Source organism: Prunus dulcis, chromosome 5 (genome assembly GCF_902201215.1).
Source record: "Prunus dulcis chromosome 5, ALMONDv2, whole genome shotgun sequence".
NCBI classification, from domain to species: domain Eukaryota; kingdom Viridiplantae; phylum Streptophyta; class Magnoliopsida; order Rosales; family Rosaceae; genus Prunus; species Prunus dulcis.
The window spans coordinates 10,911,776-10,930,414 of NC_047654.1; the positions used below are offsets into that span (position 1 = coordinate 10,911,776).

At 37.1% G+C, this 18,639-nt stretch overlaps 3 protein-coding genes across 4 annotated transcripts; 2 read left to right on the forward strand and 1 right to left on the reverse strand.

Moving 5' to 3' along the window:
* Nucleotides 1-608: 608 nt before the first annotated feature.
* LOC117627918 (mitochondrial adenine nucleotide transporter ADNT1) lies at nt 609-4,607 on the reverse strand. The gene is made up of 8 exons (XM_034360235.1): nt 4,209-4,607; nt 3,316-3,364; nt 2,923-3,086; nt 2,619-2,656; nt 2,008-2,120; nt 1,787-1,900; nt 1,141-1,485; nt 609-1,019 (listed from the first exon to the last, which is right to left on the reverse strand). Exons 1-8 carry the CDS (start codon nt 4,370-4,372, stop codon nt 936-938), a joined length of 1,071 nt encoding a protein of 356 aa, XP_034216126.1. The 5' UTR covers nt 4,373-4,607; the 3' UTR covers nt 609-935.
* Nucleotides 4,608-9,165: 4,558 nt separating this feature from the next.
* Nucleotides 9,166-13,918, forward strand: LOC117628247. The gene is made up of 6 exons (XM_034360657.1): nt 9,166-9,556; nt 9,667-9,852; nt 10,118-12,450; nt 12,571-12,631; nt 12,719-12,942; nt 13,402-13,918. Exons 3-6 carry the CDS (start codon nt 10,217-10,219, stop codon nt 13,454-13,456), a joined length of 2,574 nt encoding a protein of 857 aa, XP_034216548.1. The 5' UTR covers nt 9,166-9,556; nt 9,667-9,852; nt 10,118-10,216; the 3' UTR covers nt 13,457-13,918.
* Nucleotides 13,919-14,714: 796 nt separating this feature from the next.
* Nucleotides 14,715-18,441, forward strand: LOC117628248 (protein trichome birefringence-like 23). Of its 2 annotated transcripts, XR_004585932.1 has the most exons (4): nt 14,822-15,434; nt 15,843-16,117; nt 17,072-17,925; nt 18,007-18,441. XR_004585932.1 is itself a non-coding variant. In XM_034360658.1 (3 exons), the coding sequence occupies exons 1-3, from the start codon at nt 15,041-15,043 to the stop codon at nt 17,843-17,845; spliced, it is 1,443 nt and encodes a 480-aa protein (XP_034216549.1). In that variant the 5' UTR covers nt 14,715-15,040; the 3' UTR covers nt 17,846-18,441. The 2 variants fall into 2 exon arrangements, 1 of the variants encoding a protein (XP_034216549.1); XM_034360658.1 differs by having other exon boundaries at nt 14,715-15,434; nt 17,072-18,441.
* The last annotated feature ends 198 nt before the right edge of the window (nt 18,442-18,639 follow it).

Below are 18,639 nucleotides of genomic sequence, written 5' to 3' on the forward strand. Positions count from 1 at the left end.
AGAAACTTTTGGTACCTTCAGTTTTATTAGTATCATTGTATGAAATATCATAAACCAAGAAGCATTGCTAATAATCAAAATATTTCTTTTCAGATTTTAATTTTTTTCTTATTGTGAAGGTGCAAACCGTAATGTTGCATTTGGATTTACGGATTAAAATAAGATTTGAATTGATCATTAAGTTTAACTTATTTGCGCAACTGTTATTAAATCATAAGAAAAATAATGATTTTTTTGGATTCATCATCATGAACGGCCAGGTGACCGATAATATAAAAGCAGGGACTCATGCATACGAGAAAGATTTACCTATACCGGGTATACCACTTTGGTGCTATCCCAAGCCAATCATCCGTTGCCAATGCGTGATAGGCTTGGGATATCCCGTCCCCGCATATAAAACAAGCTCGTTATCTTTAAATGTAAATATTGACAGTTGACTTGCACAAAATAATCAAACTTCAAAAGAGAGAACATTAATGTGGAAACACTTGAATAACATAAACCATAAGTTCATGGCACCATTACATTGTCCAAAGTTCAATTCATTCCTCACAAAACAGGAGGCAGCATATTGAATTAAAATAAATAAATTTATATAAAAAAACTGAGCAATTAATTGATTTGATACTTATTCTCTAGAAATCCATAGAAATAAAATGCATCGTTTCCTTGAAACAAAATACTTATTGTCACAATGCCAAGAGCATAAGAATAATAGGATAGCTAAAACTATAGCGTTTGGCTGATGACAGATATGTGTATTGATGGGATGGGAAGGAGTATCAACATAGGATAGGGCTATTTCTAAACTTCCTGCTACTTATTAAAAAATCCTGACATTTTACCTTCTCCTAGCAGTCCACTAATCGTTTCACTTCTGAAATTACGAGCAAACGCTAAACATGTGGCTCAACTCAAGGTTCTCTTTGCTTTTAGTCAGATATCCTCATCTCAACTCCAAGAACGTCCTTCACTACCTCGTATGTGACAAACGCAATTGCTATGGACGGCACCACCTAAAAGAACGCAATATACCATTATAATGTTTCCAGAAAACATAATATATGGGTCTGAATGTAATGCTGCATAAATTCCCCTTTAACAAAAAGAAAATTTAAGGGGGAAAGAAACACTGACCTTAACAGAATTAGGGACCAAACCCTTGTACAGTGCTCCAAACCCCTCATGACGAACTGTTTTCCTGAATGCATCAACCATTCCAGTATATTCGAGGGGTGCCTTGCTCTTCCCATCACCAACGACAACCGACGCAGCATCCTTCCAGCCTACCATCTGCATCCTTCTCCGGATGACATCAAGAGGATAAGCAACTGTCTGGCCAACAGTTCCAGCAGCGGCCCCACATGCAAGCCTTGTTGTTACACTCAACTCAGAGTCCTCGACTAAACCAAAAGGTCTAGTTTTGATCAACCAGTCTTTCAGAGATTCATAAACAGCAAAATTGAGACCAACATAAGGTACCTGTTAACAAAATAAAAACATTAAGAAATCTCATACAGAAATTAGAATAAAGTCTTAACTCACGGAACAAAAGAGAGATATACATAATAAATTAGCAAACAAATACACCCTAGAAAAAAAATATCCCATCAGAAATGAAACCTATCACCTACAGTCATCGAAGTTCAGACTTCGACAATAGAAATGATTAATGATTGAATTGACAATGCAAATGAGTAATGAAAGAATTGAAAAATTGATAAGAGGTTTCAATTTATTGTTAGCACTATAAAGAATACAGAAATAAGCAAACACCACTTACAACTCCTATGACAGAAGGTAGCCAGCCTCTGTACAGAGCCCGGGGGCCTTCTTCCCGAAAAACGGTTGAAAGAGCATGAGCGATTCCCCTATACTGCCGAGGAGACCTTTCTGTCTAAAGAAATAAAGTTCAAACAAATTTAAGCCATCAAAGTGAATGTATAGTAAAAAGTGCCTCATTCACAGGAAAAAATCTCCTTAAATTAAATCTCCAAAAGATACCTGGACAGTTAGACGACCTCGTACCATGTCCATAGGGTAAGTTGCTGACATGGCAATAATTCCAGCACAAGCACCAGCTCCAAGGCGTAAAAGAGGTGTGAGTTGAGCATCTTCTGCAAGAGATGGAGAAGTAGAGCAAATATAATCCATCAAAGCCACAACTGTCATACCTATATTACTGTTCTGTCTCCTCCCAAAACTGGACCCAGAAGATGTACAAATACAATAGGAAAAAAATTGATCACATAGAGCACACACTGATCCAAATTTGACCGAATCAGGGCTTAAACAGACAAACACAGACTGAATGAACTCAGCCAAAGAAATCACATAAATCAATTTACAGTGCTTCTCTAGGCGAACACCATAAACCAAAAAAGGGATGGCTTGCTAACCCAAGCATAAAGTGATATAAATATGACACCTTTACCAAACTATTACCATGAACTTACCCCCATCAAGACTGAAAACTATGATCCTTTATGTAATGATTGACAAGCTACACAATAAGGATAAGAAAAATGTAATTGAATTGAATCATACCAAATGAAACTACCGATAATGTCATGTGCAATTGACTTTCATAAGAAATAGACTCAAGGTGGTCATACCATTTCCAGTTTGCTGTCGGTAGAACCATAGAATACCCCTATTAACAAAAAGTACATAGAGATGTAAAGAACTTATCAGAACGCTGCTGACATGAAATGAAAATAGACATTTGATCTATAAAAAGCTTTATGCTAAAGATGAAGTAATGAATGAATATAACTGCAAACAAATACCAGTGAACATATTAAAAAATGTGGGGGAAGAAAGAGAATCAACGGATGATAACTGCCTATACAGATCAGTGATCATATTGAAAAATGTGGGGGAGAATAGAGAGAGGATGCAGGAACTGGAGAAGCATACTTAGAAGCTTCCTCATAGCTAAAGAATTTGACTGCTGAATTTGGGACTATGCGAGCACAATTAGTTCCATTGCCCTTAAACAAGCCTCTGAGACCCTCAGTTCTCCATATATACTTCAAGCCCTGAATTGTCCCACTGTATTTAATGCTATGAGGATTTTGAACCTGCAGAATGGAAGAAGATGCAAATCCAATTTACTCCAGCTTAAAATAATATAAAATGCATACTGCTTAGGTCCAACTAGCACTCCACCCTCCATGCCACAAAAAACAGAGGGTTGGCAATGCCAGCATGCATTACATTACAATTATAAAATAATCATAGCTCATATCTGCTCTTTGCGAGATTAAGGATCCAAATACCAATTCAAATATGTGCAAGTAAGAGAAGTACCTGCAGCAAAATTTTTAATCTTTCCAATGGAGCAACAGCAGTTCGTGACCTGCACCATGTAGTTGTAGTCAATAAGAGATAGATATAAGGTTAGAAGTTCACCCACATCCCTCATGTTATATGTGACACAACAAAAATTTCTCTAATTCCTAGAGACAACTACATTCATGCATGGTATATAACTCGTCCTTCACACTTGCTAATCTAACATCCATTTCAAGAACCTCTAATGAAAATAACAGCACCAGCAACTAGCAGTTGGTGCTTACAGCTAATCAACAACATAGAGATTATAAGAGACACAATCTTCATACACAAAATTCAAGCATGCAAACCACATTAAAATCCCCCTTTCCTTCTCACGTGTGCCATTCATTTCCCACAAGTATTTTGGTCCTGAAATATATGGTCATAAATATAAACGATTCCTTATGATATACTTCTAACAAACACTGAAGAGCCTCCAAACTTCATTGTGCATGTTCTTCTAGAGGATTGCACTTGATTTCTTGCTTTGAATAAATTATCGCTTCTATTGAAACAAAGAAAAAAACAAATAGTGATAAAAGTACCAAAAACAGATAAACAGTGCAAATTTAAAAACTAGATGTTTTCCACTTCCAGGCAATGAAAAACAAACGAACTTGAAAAAAGAAGCCTTCTTTTTCTTCTTTTTCTTTTTTTTTTTGGGTTGCTTTTTAAGTCTACTTATTTTTCAGGCCACAAATGAAAAATGAAAAAAAAAACAAAACCTAAAGCAAATTCAGCATCCAAACAAACGAAGTTAAAGCAGGGAAACAAAAAGAAAACCAATATCTAAACAGAACCACGAAAAATCAAAACTTGAAAATAATTTTACTTATTAAAAAAAAGAGCATTTGCTGCGAACTCACACTCCACCGGCGACTCCACCAGCGACGAGAGACTTGGCGATGCTCAGTAAGGCATGGCTCGTCGGCGCCTTCACTCCTTCGCTCGCGAGCTTCGCCTCCTCCGCCAGGTTCACGATCGTCGATACCGCAGTCTCGCTCGTCCTCTTCACGTCTTCCGACGCCATTAAACCCCACACACAAAGACACACACAATCTCAACCACTCGCCGGAACCCTAGGACTCCCGGCCCAAATCCGCCGCCGATTGATTTTCTCGGGAGCTTTTCCGGCGATTTATCGGCGAGTATGCGGCCGCATGTACGGCGTGTCGTTGCGTACGAGAACGCGAGTGGAGAGACGACGAAATAGGGAGAAATGATTTGTGCGTTCAGGAATTTATATACATAGGGCCGTTGTCACTGAAGTATTAACTGCGGCTACTTGCTATTTTTTTTCTTTCTGTTTCTTTTTCTTTTCCATTTTTGAGTTTTTTTATTTATTTATTTTTTGGGGTTTTACAACTAATTCCTACTAATCTATTTTTGGTGCGTGTTTATTTTCGCATTAACCCAAATTTAAATTTGGGACCAAAATAATCTGCTTGCACCGTTGTACGTAACCGCGTTTTCTTTAGATAGGTCCCATGATTATTGTTTTGGTTAGAGTGATCAACAAACCTAATCAGTTGGTACGCCCAATGATCAGGCTGTAAAAATCTTATGGATTAGAAAAGTGGTAAATCTTAAACATTGAAAACAATTCTATGTTGTGGCAAAGTGTCAAATCCTATTTATTAACTTTTTTTTCTTCTTCATTTTTGCATAATCAAAATACTATAAAGTGTAATCAGTATAAGCGTCATCAAAACACACTAAACTCACGAGTCACACAAAATATGAATAACAACGAAATTTAATTAATTACAAAATATAATTACACGTCATGATTATTTGTGGTTGGTGTTTGTTTTCTTTTGGTGCTTGATTGTGAATAAAAATCAATTAATCATTTTAGGAAGAACAAAAGATTTTAAATTCTACCAACCAATAAATTATCTTTCCTTTTGGTTCTCTGATTTGAGAGAGTGAACAGTCAAATTCGATGCATCTGATTTTTCATATTTTTTACATAAAATTTGCTCATAAATTAAATTAGAGGCTGAATTTGATGCTGTTGGTCCACAAAACACAACAATATCCAAAATGCAAAATTGACATTTTTCACGTCTCAACATCAATGAAATGAAGGGTCGATGAAATTAAATCAATTGTCAAAACTGTCCATATCGAAATTTAACCAGTCTTAGACAAACAAATGCAAGCCGCACACGTTTGCAAGAGATAAACATGAAGGCCACAAAATCAAATGAAAGACTTGGAAAAAATAAATTGCATGGCCCTGTTCATATGATTTTCATGAGTTCTGGCTAAAAGCCTTTGCCGCTTATTTTGCGTTACACATTGGAAAAAACCTTGTAATCATGAAAAATCATGCGCTTATTCGGGCCATGGTTTTTTTAGTCATGTGTTGACATTAAATTTAGCATAATAGTTAAGTCAAGTCGTGTCATGTCATGTCATGTTTAGTAAGATACATATTTAGTAAATAAAAAATTTAAGACTTAGACAACTTATTCCTAACTGAAAACATCAGTCATGCGCAAAAATAGGAAATAGTTAAAACAAAATTTAAGATAAATATAGAATTGTTTGCTAAAAGATGGTCTACATGCAGTAGAGTGTTTGTGGGTTACCTAAACCTAAATTAAACAAAAAATATGTCATGGCATGAATGTGGGTGGAAAAAAAGAGAGATGAGTCTATTTTGGAAAGGGATTTAGAATCTGATCTGTTACTTTACACACAAGTTGATGCTGTAATTTTCTGCCTGCACACTCCGACAAATAAGGAATAATTCCACAACACCAACACTAGATGCGAAGAACTTTTTTATTTGTTATTTTTATTTCTTAAATGCAAAAGATCCTATGCTTTGTGTTGTGTCCATTTGGCAACCATCTTTAACCAACCTTAAACCTCACCTTTGGAATCAAAATCCAAAAAGGATAAACCAATACGGATATGTAAGGTCATATAATAAAGTGGCCACTTTGTTCGAACATGATAGGGACACTACTAGAGACATCCTTTCAAATTCATCCACTAAGTTTAAGCTAAGTATTATGAATTATCTAAGTTCGGGGTACGAAATCTCGAGAATGTATCAGGTATTGTAGATTGATATTCAGTAGCCTAAATTCATATTTAGAAAACTATATCGGGCCATCATGATTCACAACAATCCTTTAGAGGAAGAGAGATATATAGAACCGGTCAACTAATAACTTTCTGATGGATCCCTAATAATTAGCTTCATCATGATTAGATCAAATTAAGATAAGCCAAATAATGTTTTTTTCTTTTTAAAAGTTAGATAACATTTTCATAATGATTAGGTGATCCGTGGCTAACTCTTCTCTATCTTATCCCTCAGTGTCCAAAAAATTTGTAGTTCATATGCACAGCTTATGGTTATGGTTATCTTATTGTTATCTAATTAGCTACCAAATAATTTAAATTCTTTCTTCAGAACTATTATGGCACATGTTTAATTTTGTGTTGCCTGCCACACAACTAACAACAGCAAATTCGGCTGCCCAGCAAATATTATTATGCCACGTGTTCCAATCATATATCTAGCTAGTGACTGTGAACATTATATAATCTTCATTTCACAGGCCTCAAGACTGAGAAACCAAATTATGCAGAGATGACGAAGAAGAAGAGGAAGAAGCTGCTTCTGCTGCTAAAATTTGGGACTGTGGGAGCCCCTTGTATGATTCTTATGAGCTGGCTTCGGTTGGCCATATTCTTGAGCGGCACACAATGGCCTTCCCATTTTTCTGCGGGGACTCTGGTGGTGAGGACCGCATGACAAAGATAAAGACGAAAGGGTCTGGTTTGTGGAAGAGGAAGGAGAGCAATGGTGGTCAGAAATGGAAGAAGTTAAGGACCGGATTTCATAGTTTTCTTGAGACGCTTCTTTTTTGCAGGAAGAGGGATGTGTATAGAAGTGAAAAGTAGATAGAAAGAGGTCTTATTGATGTATGTTGATCATGGCTATGCTTTGTACCACTATGACTCGAATAGAGTTTGTCAAACTAATAGGACTTCTCTATCCAAAAATCCATCCTCGATCGATAAGGGTAAAATTGTAAAGGTACACAAGCATACATAGAATATGTCACGATACATCGATTCACTCAAGTCGATCACAATCGGTATATTCAAGCTTTTAGTGTATGTGTGGGATAGTTTTTGTTGTCCATAACATGATCAAGAGTGGATAAAGAAAGCCTTAAGAACCCGTTGGTTTATGGAAAAGGAGGTTGGAAGATAAGAAATTAATTGATAAGTATGAGAAATGGTTGCCTTGTATATAGGAAAGTAGGGGGAAAAGTGAAGTCTTCTTCCTCACTTGGGTTTTGTTTTCCCCCTCAAGGGAAAGTTTGGGAAAATGAGCCAACATTAAATATACATTTTTCATGACCATTTTGTCCCAATTAACAATTTAGAATTATAATATGGCATTAAATACGTTCTTTTTTTACTTAATAAAAGGAAATAAAGTGGTATTTCTTGGTTATTTTCATAGAATTACCAAACATGGGAAATGAATTTTCTATTTTCCATTTCCCATCATGTGGGAAACACATAGGAAATTATTTGTCGACCAATTCCTCTACCCCGCTTCTTCCACTTCTCTTTCTTGTGGTAGTCATTTCCCATCAACTCTTTTCCGAGAACCAAACGGGGCCTAAAAATCTAATATGAAATGTGATTTTAACTCCAAATCCAAATGTAGGAAGATGGTTATTAAAATTCATGAATCATGTGCTAATAAACCATTTATTTTTGTAAGGACCCACTAGTGTAGTGGTTTGGAGCAAACGCTCTTTTTTTAAAAGCCTTGAATTTGAGTTCTAGCATCCGTATAGTGTGTGTGAATTTAATAAACTATAATCATTTATTTCTTGGTTGGGCAAAGAAATAAAAACCATTTATTTGGGCCTGGCCAACTACCAATGAGGGTCCAGCTGCTAACATTATTTGGGTTGAAGCCCCAAAATCATAAATTGGGTAACCCAACAAAACAAGTTTGGAAGAAAGTAGAGTTTTAACAACCATTTTATTTATTTATTATTTATTGCAATATATTCCTTTCTTTTAGGCGTCGTTGTCTTGACCTTGCCAAATAATTTATTCGTTTACAAAGTCAAACAGACATAGAACTCAATTTTCAGTGTAGGGCTAAGTCAATGGAACCATCCGAGGTGACACACTTGCTCGCTCCTACTTTTTGCTCTTTATATTCTAATTTCAAATATTAGAATAAACATGTCACGTTCTTCTAATTCAAGAAGAAAAAAATTGAATTTGATAATAACACAAATTTAATTGGCCCTAGAAAAAAAAAGTTTTAAAAAAAAGTAAAATTTAATTGGACCTCTACCCTTTAGTTATTGTCTCTCATCGACATCTCTTTTATGGAATGAAAAGGTGCAAGTTTTGAGTGAAAGAATCCTGGAAAAATATATTTCTGCAAAATTTATTTGTTTATAAAAGATAGAGTTGCAACAACATGTCTTGAAGCATTAGACTCTTTCAGAAAACCCTATAATCCATAACCCGCAAAATGTTTTCCAACATGTTCATGCTAAAGATAAGTTTGGTAAGCTAACTTTATCCTAAATTCTTAACTTCCTATATCAATGAAGACATTAATTTTTTTGTTTCGTTGCTTTCCCAACTTATAATTATACGATTTTTTGACCAATTAAAAGTACATGATTAACTAACTTGCACTTTAGTGATGTTCCTCTTTTCAATTTAAAAAAATGCTTCAATTTAAACTTTTCTTAAAACCAAGTCATGAAGTGGTTAACGCCGGCCAATCCATCGTTTATCCAAAAGAAAATGAGTTCTTCACTAGAACATAGATGTAACAGAAAAGCATAATTCGTGACGATTATATAAGCTGTTCCTCTTTCCAACTCATAGTTTACTTTTACAAGCCATCAAATCAAGTACGCGTTGGCTTTTTCACGCCAGCTGCCTAGTCTCAGACACAAACAGAGACTTTTCCCGAACCACACGTACGACTCAGTTTCCCGGGGATGCTATCGGGAATCGGACCCAATATACAAAATCCATATTCCTTCCTTCCTTCCTTCCTTCCTAGCCTTCAAACTTACCCTTTTGTTTGATTCTGTAAAGATTTTATCTTTTTTATCTAAATCTGAGAAATCTAATTATTGGTTTCTAAGCAGGACATGTGGGAGTTTCAAAAGCCTCTGTGTCTTGTTTAATGGTGCCTTTGCTTTTATCAGATTATGTTTGTTTTCGGGTCTGTCCTTTTATTTTTTTGGTGGAAGCATGTTGAGCTTAAAAAAGACAAGTCTTTGTTTGTTGTTTTAATAGTTGTTGGGGAGAGAGCTTTGTGGGTTTCAACGTTAGTTGGACGTGAACTTGAAGTTTGAGTTTGGTTTGGTGTTCTGGTTCTGGCCCTTCTGGTTCTTCGTTTTTTTATGCTTAATAATGGTCGAAGGGACTAAAGTGTGGTGGTAACTTCCAGAGCTCCCTGCCTCCTATGGTTCTGTTCTTGAGGTATGTCTTGTTTGCTCTCTATGTTTTTCCCATTTTGGCATTTTGTTTCTTTTCATCTTTGCTTGGTAACTGAGAAAATGAAACAGAAAGGAAAGAAAATAGAAATGAATTTGGAAATCTGAACTGTTATTGCAGCTCCAACTATGTTATATGCTTCGAAGTTTTCATTTTTGTTCAGTTTTTTCTTTCTATTTATGATTCATGAGAAATTCAAGGTTCTAATTTGGTGATTCTGGGACCTTTTCATTATTGTTTGATGGTACAGCAAACAAGAACTGGCCCTTGGATAGGTTTTCGGAAACATTAGATGAAATTTGGAGGCCTTGATAGTTGAATTTCTGATTCTGAGATTGAAAGGAGAGTGATGGATTTGAGGCGAGGTAGAGGAAAAGGAAGAGTCTTTGGAGAAAGAAAGTTCGATTCCATTAGTGGTAGTTCATCAAGAACAGATAATAACGAAGAGGTTTTGGTTGATAATTATGTTAATGTTAGGGAGGGGGTTAAGGGTTTAAAACTTGACCAAAGTGGTGCAGCAAAAGAAACTGAGTTTGTTGAAAAATACAGTCGAAATTTGCAATTCCCAATCAATAATTGGATCTCTGGAAATGACCTTGACATGAACATGAGTAGGCTTTCGTCTGTGAATTCAAGTGTGGGAGATATTTCAACCCAGTCAAATTATATTGCTGGGTCATTAAGATCAAGGGAAAGCATGGACCAGTGGGTTGTAGAAAGAGATCGGTTCGAGGGGTATTATGCAAGGCCTAGGGTTGTTGCTGAGCGTGGAAGAGTTCCAATATCTGCTTATCCTGACGAGGGACCTTCAAACTATGAGCTTGATTCTTTTCAGGGTCATGGTGAGCAGAAGTATAGGGGTGATCTGAGTGAAGTTGAAAATTTAGAACAGGATCGAGCTGAGCTTCTTAGGAAGTTGGATGAGTTGAAGGAGAAACTTAGCAGAACTTATGATGTGGCAGATAAACCAAGGGAAATGGTTCCTATAGAGAGGAGTAGGACACCGCCTGATCCTTATGGTGACCGGTTAACGTATAATCTTTCAATGCAGCCATATGCTGTAGACAAGCCGATGCCAAGACCTCCTCACTTCAACTACAGCCATGGACCTGTTCCTTTTATGGATCATGATAGCATGGATATGCAGAACTTCTATCCTCCTCAAGGGCATCCCTTGAATGTGATTCCAGAATATGAGGATCCATCTCAGCTACAGATGAAAAGGAGGCCTCCCCATCATCCACCCCAATATCCAACACCACCGCCTCATGAATACTTTATGGCACAGCAGCACATGGATTTCAATCTGCATCCACTTGCATCATGTCACCATGAGAATGTTTTTCACTCGCCTCGATGCTCTTGTTTAAGCTGCTACAACCAGAATTCTGCACTTCCTCCCCAAGTTCCGCTCGCTGATTTTGGTAATAAAGGGGTTCCAAATGTTCCAAGTAGTTTGAATTCCTATCATCATGTCAATCCTGCAACATTGCGGCCACACAATTATAATCTCCGAAATGCTAGTCCTCCTCCATTCCACACAAGATGGCAAAGTGACCTTGCTTCTGACAATGATGGTGGTAGACATCCAAGAAGGCCGACGGCAGTCAATAGGCATGGACGGATTTTCCATCCTGTAGCAGGTGGTGCCCCAATCATCACATGCTTTAGTTGCTTTGAATTACTGAAACTGCCGAGAAAACTTAACGTGACAAATAAGAATCAGTCAAAACTGCGCTGTGGTTCCTGTTCAACTGTAATCTCACTTGAAATCAAGAACAAGAAGCTCATTACTTCTGCTCCTAAAGAATCCAACCAATTATCTCCTGAGATTGATCCAAGTTCTAATGAGGTGTTAAAGGGAAGCGTTTTAAGTTCTCACAGTAGTCAGAATGCAAGTGACACCAACTTCCGCTGTGATGATTTAGATAATTCTGGTAATAACTTGCAGTCCATAGATACCAAAGACAGTCCACTGGCAGATGACCAGAGGCTGAACTTAGATACATCTGAGAAAATGAAATGCCTTTCTTCTTCATCTTCCATCCTTTCCAAGGAGGAAGAGGAGATCTCAGATAGTGTGATTGCTCATAGAAATGTGCCTGACTCTGCTGAGCTGCCAACAAAAGATTCCTTTTCTCCAGCACGTCCCGGTTCGCCTCTTTGGGAGCAGTCTGATGATAGTCCTTCTAAGCATGCAGTAAGCATAGATGGGAAGGGAAACAAGAGTGAATGTATTGACCAAGACAAGGTGCTCTTTAGTATGATCACTTCTGGACAGAATTCTGTGAAAGATAGGTCAGTGGAAACTGAGGTGGATAGTTCTTTCAATGAATATCTCAATACCAGCATATCTCAAGACTCTGCAGAGGGAAGCAAAGATGAAGATCGACCCAAAATCGGCAGGGGCACTGATTCCTTCTTGGTGGGTCTCATCAAAAAGAGCTTTAAAGATTTCACGAAATCTAATGAAGCGGTGGAGAGAACAAGGCCTAGTGTTTTTATTAATGGGCAACCTTTAGCAGATCATGTTGTTAAAAAAGCCGAAAAGCGTGCTGGCCCAATTCGACCTGGAGATTACTGGTAAGGCAGCATGGTGACTCCCATTTAGTGCATTGTTTCATGCCCAAGTTTAAGAGAGTGATATTTCTACAGTCCTTTTAGCTGAAAACTAACTTTTGTTACATCTGCATCTTAAACTAGGTATGACTTCAGAGCCGGATTCTGGGGCGTGATGGGCCAAACTTGCCTTGGAATAATTCCTGTGAGAACAATTTACTTTTCATTTATAAATTTTTGTTTGTACAGGTTCATGGGAAATTATAAACAAAGCATTCTTATTGTCTTGCAGCCGTTTATTGAAGAATTCTACTACCCCATGCCAACAAATTGTGCTGCTGGCAACACAGGTGTCCATGTAAATGGGAGAGAGCTCCATCAGAGAGATTTGGACCTACTTGCAAGCAGAGGACTACCAACTACAAAAAATAAATTTTACATCATTGAAATATCTGGGAAAGTTACGGATGAGGGCTCAGGGCAAGAGCTAGGTAGCCTTGGCAAACTTGCTCCCACGTAAGTCCTTCTACAGTTGACTATAGTTGTGCGCTAAAACAATATTTGAGGAGCTTCCAACTGTAAAAGAAAATGCATAACTGATATCAAAACCATTTGACTTGATCCTCACTTGGTCATCTCCCTGTGTGTAAAGTGTACACTAAAATTACTGTCATTTTCTTGCTTGTTTATTAATTGTAAAAGAAGGCCTGGATCCTATCAAACAGACTAAATAATAGAAATGCCAGCTAGTCCTCCTGAATTTGATAACAAACCACTTGGTAACACATCAACCCTCATAATTACAGATGTTTATGCATCAGTTTGTCTGATAAATGATGTGATTTGAAAGAGAGCCAAGTCTCGAAAGCAGCCCATTAAGTTCGATTATTTTACTTAGTTATCCGTTTTTTATCTGCTCCGCTTAATCTGTATTCTTGTTGTTGCATTAATGACCATATGCATTTCATTGGACAGAATTGAGAAGGCAAAGCATGGATTTGGCATGAAAGTTCCCAGAGTGGTTGTGTAATTCACTTTTGCGGTTTTGATTTCCTGATATAAACACCGGAGTGCCTCGAGTCTTTAAAGATGATAATGACAAGTCAATCACCAGTTGAGTTCTTGGTGCCTGCTTACTTCCTAAGGTGTCTTGTTCCTTTTGGTTGGATGCAAAGTCAAAATCCAGGAATATGTTGTGATTACAGTTTCATAATCTCAAGCGTTTGTCATACATCTCTCTGAGTGATGTGATTTGTTCATATAGATTGTGAGGCATATTGGAATTACCGCAGCAATTGTCCATTGTATCAACCATTTGTGTTTGAGGGTGGATAATTTTTAACTTGCTGCATTTGTAACAATACAATTTTGTGTAATTATAGGCATGCTTGTTCATACATTCTGTCTCATGTTGAGCCTGATTGGCCCAGCAAGATTGCAAGATTTTGCTAATTTCGTCTTTTGAATTGAAAAAAGGGTGGCTTTGCTGTAAGAGAAGAGGGATACAGTTTACTTTTCTTGCACACAAATTTGGATCTGATTGAGATGAAAGCTTCATTGTTTGGTTGGCAAAAAATTTCAACAACTAAACATATTCTAAGATTGTTGTCAGTCTGTTGCCAAGCAAAACATGAGAACTCAGAGATATTACAGAATAAAACAAGAAGATAATAATTATTAAAAAAAAAGGAGAGGAATAATTGAAACTTGAAAGAGATACTGTGGTTTTAAAACCCCAAATGGCAGAGGCAGGAAAGCATGTCATATCCAACCTTGTGGTCAAGTCCAAAGTAAGGTGGCTATTGCCCCATCATACATGAAGCTGACATATATATTAATAATTGTGGGGCAGACATTAAAGTCTGAATCTTTATTTGGTTGGTAAACAGGATGTTCTTACTCACACAAATCTAGCACTAGTTTGTAAATCTGTTTTGTCTGCAACAAATATAGCAAATGTGCAACAGAGAATGGTAATTTTCATATTTTCAAGCAATAACAGAAATCTCATAATTTTTTAAAAAATATGCTATAATACAAATCAACACATTAAAATTAAACTTGTAAAATTTGTGAAAAGAGGCGCCTACATTTTACTTCTTAATATTTTTCTTTTTAATATATACAAGTTATATTGGAAGATAAGAAATCGAACTTAGAATCTCCGGTGCAACGATAAATATTGTTACCCTTTCCCTTCTTTTTAGTGAAAAGAAAGGGTTGAGGGGTAAATGCAATTCCTACTTACCAGGCCGCTTCTCTTGTTCTACATAAATAGTCTCTCTAATAATTCGTCAATAATCACCAATAATCACTTTAATCACTTTATTCGTACACCCTTATTATATTCCAGCTTGAACTTATTTATAAGACTATCAGTATCCCAAAGCAGACAAAAAGCAACCACAACGCAAGAAAATCCCTCTTCGATCCAATGTTACATTTTGTAATCCCAATAAAAACTTGATTTTTTAAGTGATAATCTGGGTTTTAAGCCTTTTTACTACACTCCTCCATCAGCTAAATAAGCAGCAACCGCACGCATTTGGTTGGTTTCAAAGATCTCGACTGCACTATCTTTTTCAGAGAGAGCAGTGAGAAAGTGGTGAAGACAATGAAGTTGAGCTGGAATCTATCGTTTAATCACAAGCACAAGCATTTGGTGGTGAAGTTTGTAGTTGCAATTCTCTTAATGGGTATTGCTCTTCGTCTCTTTTCTTCTACATCTACTGGGTATTTTTCACCCAGAATAGAAGAAACCCCTTTTCCTGAGAAAACTGTGGCTGCCGAGCAACCAATCTCTGTACAAGTTCCCCCAGATGAACCAATCTCTGTTAAAGTTCCACAAGATGAACCAATCCCTGTACGATTTCCACAAGATGAAGATCAGGATCAGATACCTTTACCCAGAAAAGAAACTCCTTTTCCTGAGAAAACTGTGGTTTCAGAGTCACCGATTTCTGCAGAAGTTCCAGAAAATGGTCAGGATCAGATACCTCCCCTCAAAGGTATTTGGCTTTTCTTTGCTGGGTTCTTGTTGTTTATCCTTTTCTTTCTATTTTTGTGTTGTATGCATGAGAAATCTAAAAGTAGCTAGGAGTAAATTGCTGTTATTGGAAACTATGACTATGTGAGTGACAATTGAGTGTCCTTGAGATCTGCAGCTGGGAAATTGCCCCTTCTGCTTCTATACATTGGGAAATCTTGTAGTTTTTGTTTTATTTTAGTAACATTTCTGATTGTGTTGTGTTATTCTGATACTAGTAGTCGGATTGATCTACTGCTATCTACTTCAGTTGAATGCCCCTTTTACTATTCCTGGAATATCTTATTTCAGACAGTGTTATATTTATTTGGAATTGTATGAAGTGATGTATTTTTCAACGGAAATAAACTTTGTGTACAATCTTGTGCAGGAGAGTGTGATCTTTTCACTGGGGATTGGGTTCCAAATACTTCAGGTCCAGCTTACAATGAGAGCTGCCCCATTATTGAAAATCCTCAGAATTGTATAAGGAATGGGCGGCCTGATACAGGGTATCTATACTGGAGGTGGAATCCGCGAGATTGTGAAATACCAAAATTTGATCCAGAGAGATTCCTTGAAATGATGAGGAATAAAGCATGGGCATTGATTGGTGATTCAATATCTCGCAACCATGTCCAATCATTGCTGTGCATGCTCTCTACGGTATTTGTTAGAACTGCATTATCACATATAAATGCTGCCTTTGGATAAATGAACAGAAGCTTAATGTTAAAAAAAAATCCATCACATCTTGAAAGCTGAAGTCTCCATTTTTCCTAGAAGCTTAAATGAGTTAGGATCTGCACAATGTGTTTATTTGACACCTAGATTCTTCCTTTCACATCCTTCCTATTTTTCCTTAATACAACTTACATGGCTTGTCTACCTCTCCTACTGAACCTGAATCAGTGTTAGCATCTTTGAATTGTAAAACCAAGTCAAGTTATCATAGGGAGAAGACGTGAACTTTCAGTGATAGTAAACTTTTTAGTTTCCAGTATATGTGATCCCCTTGAGAACCTTTTTCTTTCTAATCCTGAGAATTGTTGAATAAATCGTGAAGAACTTCTTTATGCATCCTCACTAGTCTTCATTGATGACTGTTGTTCTCAGTTCACTAGAGCTTCCGTAGAATTTGGTTTTTTGCACTGCCTATGAATTTCCCCAGCCTGCTACCACTTTTTAGCTGCACCACTCATTGTGCCTTCATTTATTGCTTTAAGCAACCCCACCACATGAAACATAGAAAAGAAATATATTTATTTACAGAAGTAGGGTCCTGATATACAAATGTTTTCCAATGAAATTGTTTGATCTAAAGAAGTTAATAGAGTTGGAATAAAGCTGTTTCCCACCCTCTGTCTGTGTGTGCACATGCAGAGACACATGTTTATTGCTACCATAATAGATATGACATGAACAAGTGTAGGCTTGTACCTTACTTTTGTCTCCTGCATTTGGTCAATGCTTCATCCGTTTTACAATATGGACATGCCATCATTAATGTTCAAGATTCTAGGTTGATGGATTCAGTGTTGATTATTTTGACTGTTTAAGCCTAGAACTTAACTTCTTTAAAGAGATTGTGCCAAATCTGATTGAAACATTGTGCTTCAGGTTGAACAAGCAGTTCAAGTGTACCATGACAAGGATTATAGGTCCCGAAGATGGCATTTTCCATCTTACAATTTCAGTGTCTCAGTAATTTGGTCCCCTTTTCTTGCCAAAGCTGCTATTTTTGAAGACTATAATGGTGTGGCAACATCTGAAGTTGAGCTGCATCTTGACAAGCTTGATAGGACATGGGTGGATCAATACCACAGTTGGGAATACATGGTAATTTCAACAGGGAAATGGTTTCTCAAAACTGCAATCTACTATGAGAACAATGAAGTGCTGGGATGCCATTACTGTCCTAAAAGGAACCTAACAGAGTTGGGGTTTGATTTTTCTTATCGTAAAGTCCTGAGTTTTGTGATGGACTATTTAGTAACGTCTGATTACAAGGGCATGATCTTTTTTAGAACGTCCACGCCTGATCACTTTGAGAACGGCGAGTGGTTTAATGGGGGAAATTGCAAGAGAACAGCCCCAGTTAAAGAAGGTGAGGTTGCACTGAAGGAGGTACATAAGATTCTGCGTAGAATTGAACTAGAGGTGTTAGAGAAGGCAGCTGCAGAAGCTTCTAAAAGTGGGGTGAATCTCAAACTCCTTGACCTTGTCCCGCTTTCTTTGATGAGGCCTGATGGGCATCCAGGTCCATATAGACATTATCATCCATTTGACCATGACAAAAACGCAAAGGTTCAGACTGATTGTTTGCATTGGTGCTTACCAGGGCCAATAGACTCTTGGAATGATATATTAATGGAGATGGTGGTAAATGGCTGAGAACATCAAGCTTAGGTTGGTGCCTGAATTCTTATTTTGTGACCCCTTCTAGATCATGAGAGCATATATATTGGATCCTGGTAAAGTTTCTTGCAGAAGTTTCTGATGACTCATATTCCTTTTATGCCTTGTCTATACTACAATTCTTCATTCTTCTCCAGATAAATCGGTCATCTTTTCCCCGACTGCACCTTTACGAGTGTCAACTGGCCTGTCATTGACATCCTCATACGTACTTACAAAGAATAGAATACCGCAAAAAGATCATCATGTTGTATGAACTGTTATCTCTGTCGTCCAGGCGCATAGCTGTAGTGGAAGAGCAGTTACCTCCACATTCGCAGTGAAAATTTGACTCTCCACTCCACCCCCCTAGACTTTCAGCCACTTTAGACCTCCTTTGAGCAACAAGAGGACTGTAACCTCTGTCACTATTTCAAGCTATAAACTTCAATTTTTTTTTAATCTTAATTCATAAATCTGTTCTTTTCATCTTATTTAAGATTATTTGTTCTTTTATCTGCAAGAAGTGTGAAATGTTACGTTGTAAATGATCATAATGGTCTCTAAGCTGATTGAATATTCATATTTGAGAATTTTGACATGAGTAAAATTTCAGGTATTTCATACATGTCACCCTTATGCAGAAAAAAAAGAATGCATGATTTTTTCCAATTAGGCCCTACTGAATAAATCATCCAACTTTTATGCAAAGCTTGCATAATATCCAGCATTGACTTGTTCCCATCCAAATCCGTTCCCTTCTCTGGAGACAATCACAAACATATACAAAT

Excerpts from the sequence above, each read along its gene's own strand:
- LOC117627918 (XM_034360235.1), bottom strand. The coding sequence starts at position 4,372 with ATGGCGTCGGAAGACGTGAAGAGGACGAGCGAGACTGCGGTATCGACG. Across the intron at positions 2,657-2,922 it reads AGCTATGAGGAAGCTTCTAA|GGGTATTCTATGGTTCTACC; the intron begins GTATGCTTCTCC and ends TTTTGTTAATAG. Across the intron at positions 1,901-2,007 it reads GAGGTCGTCTAACTGTCCAG|ACAGAAAGGTCTCCTCGGCA; the intron begins GTATCTTTTGGA and ends TTATTTCTTTAG.
- LOC117628248 (XM_034360658.1), top strand. The coding sequence starts at position 15,041 with ATGAAGTTGAGCTGGAATCTATCGTTTAATCACAAGCACAAGCATTTG. Across the intron at positions 15,435-15,842 it reads TCAGATACCTCCCCTCAAAG|GAGAGTGTGATCTTTTCACT; the intron begins GTATTTGGCTTT and ends AATCTTGTGCAG. Across the intron at positions 16,118-17,071 it reads TGCTGTGCATGCTCTCTACG|GTTGAACAAGCAGTTCAAGT; the intron begins GTATTTGTTAGA and ends ATTGTGCTTCAG.
- LOC117628247 (XM_034360657.1), top strand. The coding sequence starts at position 10,217 with ATGGATTTGAGGCGAGGTAGAGGAAAAGGAAGAGTCTTTGGAGAAAGA. Across the intron at positions 12,632-12,718 it reads CTTGCCTTGGAATAATTCCT|CCGTTTATTGAAGAATTCTA; the intron begins GTGAGAACAATT and ends ATTGTCTTGCAG. Across the intron at positions 12,943-13,401 it reads CTTGGCAAACTTGCTCCCAC|AATTGAGAAGGCAAAGCATG; the intron begins GTAAGTCCTTCT and ends TTCATTGGACAG.